The 13,378-nt window shown below is 37.5% G+C and overlaps 1 protein-coding gene across 1 annotated transcript in view; it reads right to left on the bottom strand.

Moving 5' to 3' along the window:
• Positions 1-4,836: 4,836 nt before the first annotated feature.
• The window catches only part of gbe1a (glucan (1,4-alpha-), branching enzyme 1a), a 230,990-nt gene continuing 222,448 nt past the window's right edge, over positions 4,837-13,378 (bottom strand). Inside the window, exon 16 of the mRNA XM_036595341.1 lies at positions 4,837-5,172. Coding sequence (XP_036451234.1) covers positions 5,113-5,172 — 60 coding nt within the window. The 3' untranslated portion in view covers positions 4,837-5,112. The remainder of the gene's footprint in view (positions 5,173-13,378) is intronic.

Below are 13,378 nucleotides of genomic sequence, written 5' to 3'. Positions count from 1 at the left end.
CACTAAATATTAATAAATGTCATATATTAAGTGGTCGAGGCTTCTGTGTAATTTTCTGTTGTAATATGTTCTCTGCTTTTTTCCCCCCGACAAAAAATAATAACTTGTACTAAATGACCGTTGACTGTTTGACTGGAAATGAAATAAATGAAGGGTGGTAATTTTGTACATCTTTTGTACATAACAAGGAAGAGCATTCAGTGAAGATTTTGTGAGCTGCTGACTGGAGGAAAGTTTAATTGCAGTGGGAAAATGATTTTGTTTTTGATATATTAATAAATGTCCATGTTTTTTTTAATGCTTTCATGTTTTCCAGCTACTGCCCAGCAGAATGAACACTTAGTGACTATATTCAATATATAAATTAAAGTTACATTGCATAACAGTGAACTATTCCATGTACAGCAGTGAGCAAAAGTCACAGACCGTAGTTAATTAATTTAATTTCCAGTCATCACAGCCATTAAGGACAAGTTATTCCAATTTCACTGTTGTCATAGAACATGTTTTACAGAGAATTCAGATACTCAACAACTATGTATTATATGAACAAATTACATATTAATAATATCAAATTAATGATATCAAACACAAATCACACAATCACAAATTAAGTGATGTTGAGGTCTGGACTATGGGGTGGTCGGTCCGTTGCTCTGAGAACACCAGCAGCTCATTAGTCTGATTTGCCAGTTTTTTTCCAACTCCAATTCCAAAAAGTTTGGGATTCTGTGAAAAATGTAAATAAATGTAAAAGACAGAATGCAATCATTTGCAAATCTCATAGACCCATATTTTATTCACAGTTGAAGATCAGGCACACATCAGATGAAAAGATTGAAAGTGACCCATTTTACCATTTCATGAAAAATATTAACTCATTTAGAACTTGATGGCAGCAACGCATCTCAAAAAAGTTGGGACAGGGCCCTGTCTGCCATTGAGTAGCATCCCCTCTTCTTTTAACAACAATCTGTAAACGTCTGGGAAGTGAGGAGACCAATTGCTGGAGTTTTGGGAGAGGACTGTTGTCCCATTCTTTTCTGATGTAGGATTCTAGCTGCTCAACAGTCCTGGGTCTTTTTTGCTGGATTTTTCTTTTCATGATGCGCCAAGTGTTTTCTGTGTCTTTTCTACTGGTGAAAGGTCTGGACTGCAGACCGGCCAGTTCAGCACCCGGATTCTTCTTTTGCAAAGCCATGCTGTTGTGATGGGTGCAGTATGTGGTTTAGCATTGTCTTGCTGAAATATGCAAGGCCTTCCCTGAAAGAGACGTTGTCTGGATGGGAGCACATGTTCTAAAACCTCTATATGCACTGTTCAGCATTGATAGTGCCTTTCCAGATGTGTAAGTGTCCCAACTTTTTTGGAATTGGGGTTGGATTTCCTTTAATGTTCTTGACAGCTACACATCCTTTACACTCATAGTGATGAGTTGTCTTCTCACAGTGGAAGAAGGATGGAGAGAAACAGCTGTGGAGTTTTTCAGATCTGAAGCAAGAGTGGAGCTTGATTTTCTCCTCTTTCTCAAAGATGAATGTGCTGTTTATCTGATGGTGACAGTTTTGTTGTCTACTACCAGTTTTGGGAACTCTTGTTTTTCACTTATTTTCCTTTGATTTGTCCCTATCGTATGCAAGCGGATTATATTATGTTTAATTTACTCAGAAATATCTCCTGAAAAAATAAGTAAGTTGTAATTAATGCCCTTTTGGACTGTGAATGAAATAAATGAAGGGTGGTCTCTGACCTTTGCGCAGTACTGATAAGGATAAAAAAGCACACATGAACATATATATTTCAGTTAATGTTTAATTATTAGAAGTACTAATTTGGTTAAGTATCAAATCTAATTAACTTCAATCTCCATACAAAGGAAGGAAAGATCTGCAAAGAGATAAAGATGATAAAGAAAAAAAAACATTTCTTTTTCCTCTAAAAGGAATTCAGGATATAAATGCCTTTCATTGATTCACAGACATTACCTTTACACCTCTTCAGACTGTGCAGTAATATAAGGCAGTAGCAGACAGCAGGGCTGATAAACACCACTATTAGTGTCCAAGCGCTTGAGCTGAGTGCTTGGGAGAAATTAAAGTGTCGCAATAGATAATGCTGAAGTGATGCAATTAAATTAATTAGAGACAAAAAATAATAATTGGTCATTAGAACGATTAAATGGGAGTCGTTCCCCTTTTCTGTCACCATTACAGCTTGGCACGGGCTCCTGGAGGAATTCTGCTTTCCAAGAGAACACACTCATTTCTCACAAGAACTCCAGAGCCTCATGCACTTAAAGCGTCTGATTGGACCGTGATGTCGCCTGATAGTGGGTAAAAATTACAAATGGGGCACTGAATTATGCTTTTGGTATTTAAAGAACACTGCAGCAAAGTGAAGATATGAGTGTGTGAGTTTGTGTAAGAGGGAAAGAGAAAGAGAGAGAGAGAGAGAGAGATTAGTTTGAGAGAGAAAGGTAAAGAGTACTGAATTTATCAGGTAGATATTGCTTACAGAATTTTTAAAACTTTCAATAAAGTGTAAAGAAAAGAAAAGAAAAAAAAATTAAAAATACAGTAACTCATATCCCAAAAGTCTTACTCCAACATTTTTTGGCCTAATCTTAATCAGCTGCATCTGTAGCGTATATTCGATTAGCACAGATAATAATATTCCTTACTTAAAAAAAGAACAGAAAACCTGTTGACTTACAATGTGAGCAGGTGCACATTTCAGCATCTGCCCACTGACTTCTATTATAAGTAAGTTTCAACAGAAGCCTGTGAAAACACATCATTACACTGGTAACCATGTTATCAGACATTTTTCCTCTCTGGGAAACTGGTCTCATCTCTGAAGTTATACAGATTTATGGCTTGAATTTGAAGCAGTTGCCCATTGTCTGCTATTGTAAGCACATTTTGATTCGACATGTTTCACTTCTTTTCAGGGAACTGCAGGAAAACATTGAAATTATTGTCCGAGGTAATTGACCCATTTAGGCTAGTTACTCAAAAAAAGTAATTCAATACAAATTAATTACTAATTATTATACTGTTGTAACAAACCTGGGTAATGGTTACACTGTAATGTGAACATCATTGAAAATGTTCTCACTACTCATGTTCTTTCTAAGTTAGAATTCAGAACCATTGACTAATAGTGCACACAGAGGAGTTTGACCTCTGCATTTAACCTATCTGTGCAGTGAGACACCCACAAATACATACATACATACATACATACATACATACATACATACATACATACACTAGGGGGCAGTGAGAACCTAGAGCCCTATCCGTGGTGCCACAGGAGCAGTTGGGGGTTAGGTGCCTTGCTCAAGGGCACTTTAGTCCTGTCAGCTTAGGGGATCAAACCGGTCACAAGGCTGGTTCCCTAGCCTCCAGCCCATGACTGCCCATGCGCTAAAACTCATACAAATCTGTACCAACTGTAAAGAGGAAAACTGGTAGTCCTTTTCGGTACTTTATTTCAAAAGAAACCAATCAAAGTAAACATCATGTACAAGGCATGTTAGCAATCCTGCCTTTGAACAAGATACAGCTTATGCTTGATTTGAATGAATGGCAAAAGCTGAAAAACTAGCCAGCAGAAACAGTTCAAAAACAGCTGCCTCAAAATAAAACCTTTAAGAATAAAATGTAATGCCTACAGAGCTGTTTCTGAATGAAAATCAGGTCTGACTTGTTCAGGTGAGGTTAGAGTTCTCTCCTCTTCAGCATTGAGAAATTTATCTATCAGTATCATATTAGCATAGTTAGATGTTTGCAAAAGGTCAACTTACAGGTTCTGTTAATTTTCTGAGTGAAAAATACATTAATAGAACCTTAAGAGGGAAAAACCTTCAAAATGGCATTTTTCTGCAAGTTGAAGTGCATGTTGTTTATTTATTTGAATTTAACATACTGGAAAAAATAAAACGTGTGTCAACTTTACACAGGCCACATTTTAAGTTAAATTTTTTCCAATATGTCTAATGCAGCAAATAAACAGTATTTGTGCATTAAAATGTCCAGAAGCGTGTCTCTATAGCGGAGGTGTTCACTTATTTTCACTTAGAAAATCCACAAAACATAATTTGACCGGGGTGCCCAAACTTTTGCACTAATGGTGGTTTGACAGATTGTTCGCCAACTTTACAAGTTACTCACATTTGTTCAAAGTCACACAGTAGGCTGTTGCATGTAGCCCTAATGAATGAAAATTACGCACAAATAATCTATATAGCGGAAATTTACGAATTAATTGTATCACACCTAATTCATTTAGTTCTCTTTGAGACATGAATAACACAAGTAACTTCATTCTTATTAAGTCAGTAACTGTAATGTGTTACACTACTTTGTTACAACAAAAAGGAATCACATTACTGTAACGCGTTACTGTGTAATCAAGCCTATGTTCTAGATGCGGGAGACTGAAAAATGCTGGAGCATTCCTTTAAAAATATCAACAATAAATAAGTTGCCCGTTTTCCAATTTCACATTTCATTGCTCATTTGCTTGAAATAATGCAGCTAAATGCATAAAATCACCTGCTAAAGCTGGAACGTGTCGACCGAAACACCTGGTGTTTATTCTCAGTCCTTTGTAACAGTGGAAGTGGAAGTCGCTCTGTGCTCTCGAGTGAATGTGTAGCACAGATTGGAGGGGGTGTGGATAAAGAATCGTGGTCAAAGATCTCTGTTTTCTCTGGAACAAAACAAAGCATCCTCTTTGTCAATGCATGAAGCAGGAATCAGGGATTCATTTAGGTACAATAAAGTAGCAGCTTGTGCTGTGAAAAGGAAAAAAAAAAGAAATACTGAGGGAAGTAACTGGGGCATGTTGTCCTTGTCAAATCGGCAGGCGCAGCTGTGAATGCACAAACCAACAGACAGAAAGGACAAAAAAGAAGGATATTTCAAAGCACATAATGTTTCATATTTCAGTGTTTGTAAACTGAGGAGGTTAAAACTACACTGTTGGGCTTCTGGAATTTGCACTTATCTTTCAAAATGAATGGCTACATTACTTTATGCACAAATCCCTGGTTTAAAGGAGTGCAGACTGCAGTGACTTCAGCTGGACTCCATCCACACGCTGCATTCAGTGGTCATAATGGTCTTCATTAGCTAGAACAAGAGCGCTTCTGCATGGAATGTAAATCTGGAGAGAGAGAGAGAGAGAGAGAGAGAGAGAGAGAGGCATTATGTCTGCATGTCCATAGCAAAATCCCTGAATGTTTTGCCTGTATAACTGACGAAACATTACAGTGAAATTACATTTCAACCAGACCATTTTCCAACACTCCTGTTGAGATGATACCCTCCTTCACAGAGTGAATACATATTTCTGTGTACTACTGTGAATATCAAAAGGTCTAATATCCAACTTTTTTCTTCTATTTTTTTTTCCTTGAGATATTCTTATGACGTTTGTCTGGGTGTATGTACAAAAAACATAATACATTCTTACATGACCATTTTCCAACCTCTCTGTTTTGTTACTAATGCTTTTAAAGGAACTTACTACCCAAGACGTGTTTGAAGTCGAAATTTACTTACTGTGAGCTATAAAACTGAACAAAACTTCAGTGATTTCAGATAAAGCCACAAAGAAAAACTGATCCTAAATCAGATTTCTTCATATTTATGACAGTCACTGTCACAAATACTGCTTCTAGATCAGAACCCCTACTCATGAGGTGGTGTGCGAGTACAGATCCTGTTGTCTGAAGTGGCTCTCAGTGTTCAACACAGTGAAGTTTTGTTCATTTCTGTAGTTTCACAGCAAATCAAACTGTGTTCTTAACAACACTAGACAGTCTTCCCAGCCTTAATAAAGACCTGCTGTTTAAGTGGGTTGAAAGAAGTTTTGGATATGTATTTTTGCCAAACCACTGCTTGAAAATGGATATGTAAATGACCTTTGTTCTAATTGCCTGCCCTGTATTGTGCTTCATTCAAAAAGCAGTCCAGGCTGAAACACTGATAACTACAGCTAAACTTCTGTAGGCTGAATATGCAGATATACAGTGTACAGAGTGCAAAGTATGAGATGGTTGAAAATCTGGTATTTGTTTAATTTAAACATTGAAATAAACAAGAGAAATATTTAGAAATAAAAAAAAACAAAAGAAATGTTATAACAATCAAAATAAAGACAAAATATTTGAATTTCTAGGTCACTGTTCAAAATGAAGTACATTTGTAACATCGACCATTTTGAGCTCTTTGTACAAAGAGGGATTTTTTTTGTCTTTTTCCTTCCATTGAAACTTATGTTGAGATGACTCTTAGGTGGATTTGATCTACCGATCAGAGGCTTGTGCACAAACTTATGGCGTCTACGCCTGCTTGAGTTCACGCTATCATTAAAGCAAATGTATATAACTCAAATTGTTATGCTGATAACATTTGTATTGAAATAAATGAATTGAATTAGAAAGGAATGCAAAATAGAAAAACATTTTCACCAGTGGTGTCAGACTTTTGGACCCCCCTGTATATAAATTCTTTGGCTTCCTTGACATCACAAAAACAACAAACTCAAAACAGGCTGTTTTTGCAGCTTAACTTCTCTGGACTGGGGAGTAAATGCTATACATAGAGGACAGAAAGAAGGATATGTCAAAGCTCCAAATGTTTCAAGTGTTTACACAGACATTACTTTACTACATCAAACTCTTATTAAAAAAGAAAATGAGCTCTTGGACCAGACAACTTCAAGCTTGTTTGGGTTTTCTGTGCCAGATGGCCATTTTAGTGTTCAAGTGATGAAGAAAAAATATTACTTGTGACTTCGTTTTGCTGAATGAGACTTTCAGAGCTGTAATTAAGCCTTGACTCATGCTTTGACCCACACACCCACTGGTCACTTTGCTCGCCATGTTTGAATGCTAACATAAATCTGCTGCCATCAGTGAGTGTTCTCAGATCTAAGGTTATCTGACAAGCCTGATCATAGCCAGCGCTAATGAATACTTAGTCAAGAAATATTTTAATGAACAAGCAAAGCCGTTCCTGGAGAGAACTGCTTTAGAAAAAATAATCCTGTAAATAGTGAAAGGGGCTGTTTAAGTATTTGACAGATCTATCCATGCATACAGATGCATTCCTTCATAGCAACTGTTGCCAGGTTGAACAGGCTTAACAAGGCATTGGTTAAAATCCCATTCAGCCTAAGAAAAATTGTAGCGTCAAAATTCCTACATTTACATGTTTTATTACTTTCAAATAGCGCTTATTCTGCATGTTATTAAATGTAACACTGGGGGGATGGTTGGGATGTAGCTTTTTGTTTGTTGACAAACATCATTTCCAGCCTCCTTAGTGGCCTTAGACTCCTCAGTAGTGTAGCATTTAAAGTGAAAAGGCAACATTTTGTAGCAGAGCTGAAAATGTGGTCTAAGTCGTCTCCCACTAGAAGCTTCTTTCTTTTTTCAATTCATGGCAAACTACTATAACTTAATAAAAATAAAAATCTATTATGGGTTTAATTTAATTTGTAAAACGTGAACATAATGTAGGCAATAGGTGCAAATATCTTGCAGATCTTTTGCTACTCAACTGTTCTAAACAAAGTGATATGTCTATTAACTGAATGTCGGTATTAGACAGAAATATGTTCTCATATCAGGTAACTGTATGATAAGCGTCAGAAGGCAGACTTTTTCTGAGAAGAAGTTGACACTTTTATGTGGATGCAATAATCAAGTAATGTTGATACAAATGAAAGCTAGTGCAGTTAGCTGTTCAGATAGCTTATTGCTGAGATACATTGCCAGAGAGGTTTTTTTGCCAGAACTCAGTGTGTGTGGTGCACATATCCACTCCAACCAAAATTATTCTGCATAATTTCAAAAAGTGACATTTTTTGCACCAGTGTTTTGTAGCAACTTGGATTTTTGCCTACATTTTTTAAAGCTAAAACAATCTGGCAGCAGTTGCTATGAAAGAACACATTGGTGGAAGTAGCCATCGTCTGTATAGGAAAGTCTGTTTACTCAACGGTCATCTTAGCAATACCTCCCGGGAAGTTATTTCCACCAATGCATGACCAGGCTCCTTTTCTCTTTGAACAAGGAGAGACCTATACACCTCAAACTAAAAGCTGAATTAACAGTTCATATTTTGAAATCACTGATAAAATCTGACAAAAACTCAAATAGTTTGTACCTTTTGGCTTAATTAACACACAAAACAATGTTTTTTCAGCTTTTTCTGGCTACGGCGCACATCTCCACAAAGAAGAGAAGCTTTTCCCACTTGATGTTTATCTTATTAAAGGACAAGATTTTCTCCATAAACTGACTGCCATGTTGAGAGTTACAAGCTTTCTCATGTATTTTACCACCAGTGAACTCCTTTATAATATCTCCCCCTTTATAACATCTCTAGGGTAGTATACACTGTTAGAAATGAAGGTTCTGTGCAGGTACATTTTTCATTTATCAGGGTACAAACAATGTAAATGTGCCCTCAAAAAAGGTACAACAGTGGTTTTAAGGTCCGATTGTGAACCTTAAATACGTTTTTCCAGGTGAAAAGTACGTATTTGTACCTTTTCATAACCTGATGTTTTAAAACAGAACAATAAAATAAAAAGTCTGGAGACGAGACGGGGTGTGTGGAGTCACAATAACAAAAAATATAATATCAGAGGATTCTGGTACAGTTATGTTCCCTGACTAAAAGGTACTGAGATGTACCCTTGAGAGTACCACCCCAGTTACAGGAGGGGTACTGCCCCAGTGACAGTTTCATACCTTTATTTTTGAGAGTGTAGATCGCTCAGTTCAGTGGGATTTTAGTGTGTGGATTAGATTAATGAACTGAAGTGGCCTTTGAAAAAGAGATTTTAGGACCATTTATTTGCGTACTTTTTGAAAAAGTGGTGCAAGGAATGACACAATGTCATCTTCATTAGTGAACCAGCTAGCCTCAGGGTGCCATGGCAGGAGATTAGCAGCAGGGAGCACTGCACTAGTTTCAGTCTGCTGGAAGCCAAGAGTTGATTGGATATGGTACAGGCTACATGGGGCTGGTGACATTTCTCTTTGAGGGGAAAAAATGGATGTATGAGTCCAAATATCTCCTGAATAAGGCAGAGCATGTGTGGTGAAGAGAGGGAGGAAGGGGCACTTGTGTGCAGCAGGTAGAGGCTGATTTCCTCAGGGAGCTGCTGGAAGACTTTATTAACCAGGCCTGAACCCAAAAGCTCCGGCCCAGCAGCCCACACCACTGAACCACTTCACCCAGGCTTCTGACACTGGCAAGAGACAATCACTGCTGCAGCACAGGCTGCTTCACAGGGTTCCTATGGAAACATCTGACCACAGGGGTGGATTAGAAAATATGAATGTGTATGTGTAAAAGAGAGAGAGAGAGTTTCCTTTTTGTAAAATCGATGTCATACAGTCATAAAAGTAAAGGGTCCTAAATGGTTCTAGACTTGTAAGTATGGTCTTAAGAAAAAAAATGAATTGGTATAGAACCTTTACATTTGCTGAAGGTTCTTTAAGCTTTTAAAGAGGTTCATCTTGCTCTCTTATTTAAAAGAATGATCCTTTAAAATGATATTTTTCGTTTTAAAACTTTGTCAAATTGTTATTTTTTTATTTTTCTTTCTACACCTCCAAGCTTCAATCGTAGAGGTTGGTTGCATTTTCTGCTTCCTGTGTTTCATTAATCTCAAATACATTCAGTGATCAGGTCTGGACTCTCAGGTGGTCAGTCTATTTTTCTTAGAACACCAGCAGCTTCTCTGTTTAACTGGCAAATTTTCCTTTTCTCAGTAAAAGTTTCTTGACAGCTACACATCCTTTCAGGCCCATAGTGTTGTTGTCTTCTCACAGTGGAAGGATGGACAGAAACACTTGTGGACGTTTTCAGATCTGAAGCAAGAGTGGAGCTTGATTTTCACCTTTCTCTCAAAGTACTGTTTATCTGATGATGACAGTTTTGGTGGTCATCTAGGTGTTGCATGATTGTTAGGAGTCCTATTTTCTTAGGTCCAATCACATTTGATATTTTTACCCCTACCCCTTGTTTTCGAGTGTCACCTTGCCTCTTGGAACTGAGTTACAAGGGGTAGTGGTTGAAATCTTCCGTACGAAATGGGCCCCTCAAATAAAAAAAGAACATGACCTCATTAACAGGCTACTAGTGGTGCTCTGTAGGCAACCCTGCCAGTCTGCAGTGATAGCACTGCTGTGCTTTAGTTACACTTACGGAATCACATGCCTTTAAAGAGGGCGGTGCGACAATTATTTATCACCCACTTCTAATTCTTTGGTGATATGAAGCTGAAGTCAGCTATTCGCCAGCTTTTTGTTTGAATTTTCACATTCCACCTTAAAGGGTTTTTACCATTTAAGGTGGAACCGGGAATTTAGCTAGCTAGCTACCAAAACATCAGCATACAACGAGCCATTTTTAATGCTTGTTATGAAGAAAAAGACCATAATACATTGAATCGACATTAAACTGAGATAATACAATGGTTATCGTAATTTTTTGACGGAGAAAAAAAAAAAACAAAAAAAAACACAACAACTCACATTTGTGAGTGGGTTGTGACGAAAGTGTGGGTTTCTTTCGTCGCCTGCACAGCCATCTTGCTGGTTTTTCTTTTTTTCTCATATCACTCACATCACTTTCTCATATCACGTTTGGAGTGAGCCTCTGAAAACCCCTGTTTGGAGGGCATCATGAAATGATTCTTCATACTGATGGAGAATGTGCTGTACCTGGTTCTATATAGAACCTTTTTGAAAAGAGTTCTATATAGCACCCAAAAAGATTCTTTTACTGTTACAATGTCAAGCTTGTAACAACAGAAGCACTTTTTTCAAAAAGGTTCTACATAGAACTATCTGTAGCACATTTATGCACATTTTTCATCAATCCAAAGAACCCTTTCATGATGCAAAGAACCCTGCTCAATGCTCATAGTTCTACATCAAATTATTTTCTTGCCTAAAGCCTTTGCTATAACCCTCGAAGAACCATCTTTTTCAAGAGTGTACATTAAAATGAAAGTTTTAGTATATTAGTATTTTGCAATAACAAACTTCTAAAGAAGCATTACAGCATTGAGTTTTATAGGTTTAGGGAAAGTAAATGTTTAAATGGCCAGCTGATACTACATCAGTTTTAATCAGGTATGAAAGAGTTTCAAAACAGGTGCAGGTCTGCTGACAGCCACTGGAGGTCACTGCAGTTGTTCAGAACACAGAGCTCGGGTGGAGCCGGACTGTGTGCTGAGAATTTTACTTACACATAAACACTAAACTCAGTGTTTCACTGGGCCTGTTTACACACAGTGCCCTGAATGTGGTAGCACACTTCAACAAGCACTCCTCACTCTAAAGGGTTATTTTTGGGTTTATAATAGGATTAAAGATACATGGACTGCACTGGAGCTATGATGTTAATGTAACAAGTTATGGAAGCTTATACCCAACCAGTTTAGCATCTTACAAACTGTGTAGTGAAGTCTTTTTTTTTTTTATGTAGTAATCAGTAGTCAGAGGTGTCAGGTTGGATTTCACAGGAGTTTCTTTGTATTGTCATATGTATTAACGTCAGGCTCAAAAAGAAGGTCCAGCTTGATGTTTAGGTCTCAAATGCAAAATCAATGGTATACTAAAGAAAAAAATTAAGATAATTCACTTACATTCCTGGAAGGTCCTGCACCAAGTTTTGACCAAGTTCTCTTTGAATACTCGTTCAATGCGCACACAATTATCAGATTTACCTGCTTGGGGAAAGTACGCAAAGCACAAATGTTGTTGCAAAATATTTTTCAGCATGTTGTGTACAATTACAGATTTCCACCAGAGAGGTCTCCAAACTCCCAACACTTACATATTGTAGCTTTAAGTAATTTCAAACTGACTCGCTTATGTGATTATATATTAATGTGTGTATGAATTATTGTGCTTATGTGATCTAAGGAAATAGACATTTTTAGTGGTATGATGTACTTTTTTCCGTTTTATAGACAACAGTGTGTCATACATTGTCAGAAACCACATCAGCAAATCTATTTGAGACAACAACTCAATGTAGTTTGATTACTGCAGTGCTTATTGTTGGGGTGCAAGATTCCATTAGCTTGTTAGCTACATTAGCCTTATATCTCCAATGCTAAAATAAAGAAAAAAATAAAATCAGTCATGTTGGCTGATTGATGTCATTTGGGTGAAAGGGAAATGTGTTTAAGCTCGATTTTTTGCCAATTTGTGCCTTTAAAACCACACCAGCTATACTCTTTATGCTATAATTAGGTTTAGATTCTGTGAACCAAGGTAAAATATTCTCTGAGTAGAAGATTCAAATATATAGGTCAAAGAGAGGAAGTTATCTGTAAAAGCAATTTCTCATTTCATATAGTGCCATAATGTGTCCATTAGCCACTTCAGAGTGAGACAGAAGGTGTTCTAGGACCTCAAGATGAATGCTTTTGTCAAACCGCCGTAGTCGGAGTTACACTCACTTATATCTTGCTCAATTAAAATGCCTGCAGCGATTAGGCAGATCTGTTAAAAAGGCACCTTAAGCCAGAGCGGCATTAACAGGCTCATTGATTCTTTGCATAAGCGTCCTTCAGTGCACTCCTCAGCTACTAATCACACAGCGCAAACCATTACCAACTCAACAGCCGCCAGCCAGGCCTGTCTGATTCATTACTGACATTTAGAGCATTAAAACAATGGGCATAGGCATAGTCGAAGCTGGACCAGGCTGTGGTCGAGTGCAGGCTGGGCTCTGGCCCAACAGTGTCTTTACAAAGCAGAGCAACACCGCTCAAAGCTGCAGCTCACATCTTACATGAATCAATTGTATATATAATTTATTTTTGGCTCTTAATACTCTAAGTGCTTTTTTCCCCCCATAACTCTACGCTGGGGATAATGTGTTTGAAATTGTTCTTTTGAAGAACTGTCTTTTCATTTTGCGTTTCCATTCAAATGTGATATATTCGTCATCAGTCAGCAATATTACAAAGGTTTCGGAGTCCTAATTTACCTTGACGTTAAGCAGTGAACTTTTTTGCCCATTGCACAGGTTATAGATAGAAAGAGAAGCAGTTCATTTCCTCCTCATAAACTTTCATTATCTCCATTTTTACCAAAGTTAGTCTAGGATAAGTGGTGCTTCAGGCTATAGTGGGGAAATACATGCAAGACGGAAAATACTTGCATCAGAAAGTGCCTCTCTTTCAACAATTTCACTGTTTTTCTTCTATCTTCTGCCTCAGTACTTCAACCTCTCGAGCCCAAAAAGACCCAGCAAAAGCCTCAGTATAAAGACAGCTTAAATTCTCCCCAAGAAGTGGTAAAACAGGTCTTTTAAAGATTATAAAT

This window comes from Colossoma macropomum, unplaced genomic scaffold (genome assembly GCF_904425465.1).
Source record: "Colossoma macropomum unplaced genomic scaffold, Colossoma_macropomum, whole genome shotgun sequence".
Classification (NCBI taxonomy): domain Eukaryota; kingdom Metazoa; phylum Chordata; class Actinopteri; order Characiformes; family Serrasalmidae; genus Colossoma; species Colossoma macropomum.
This window is presented reverse-complemented; position numbering and strand designations above follow the sequence as displayed.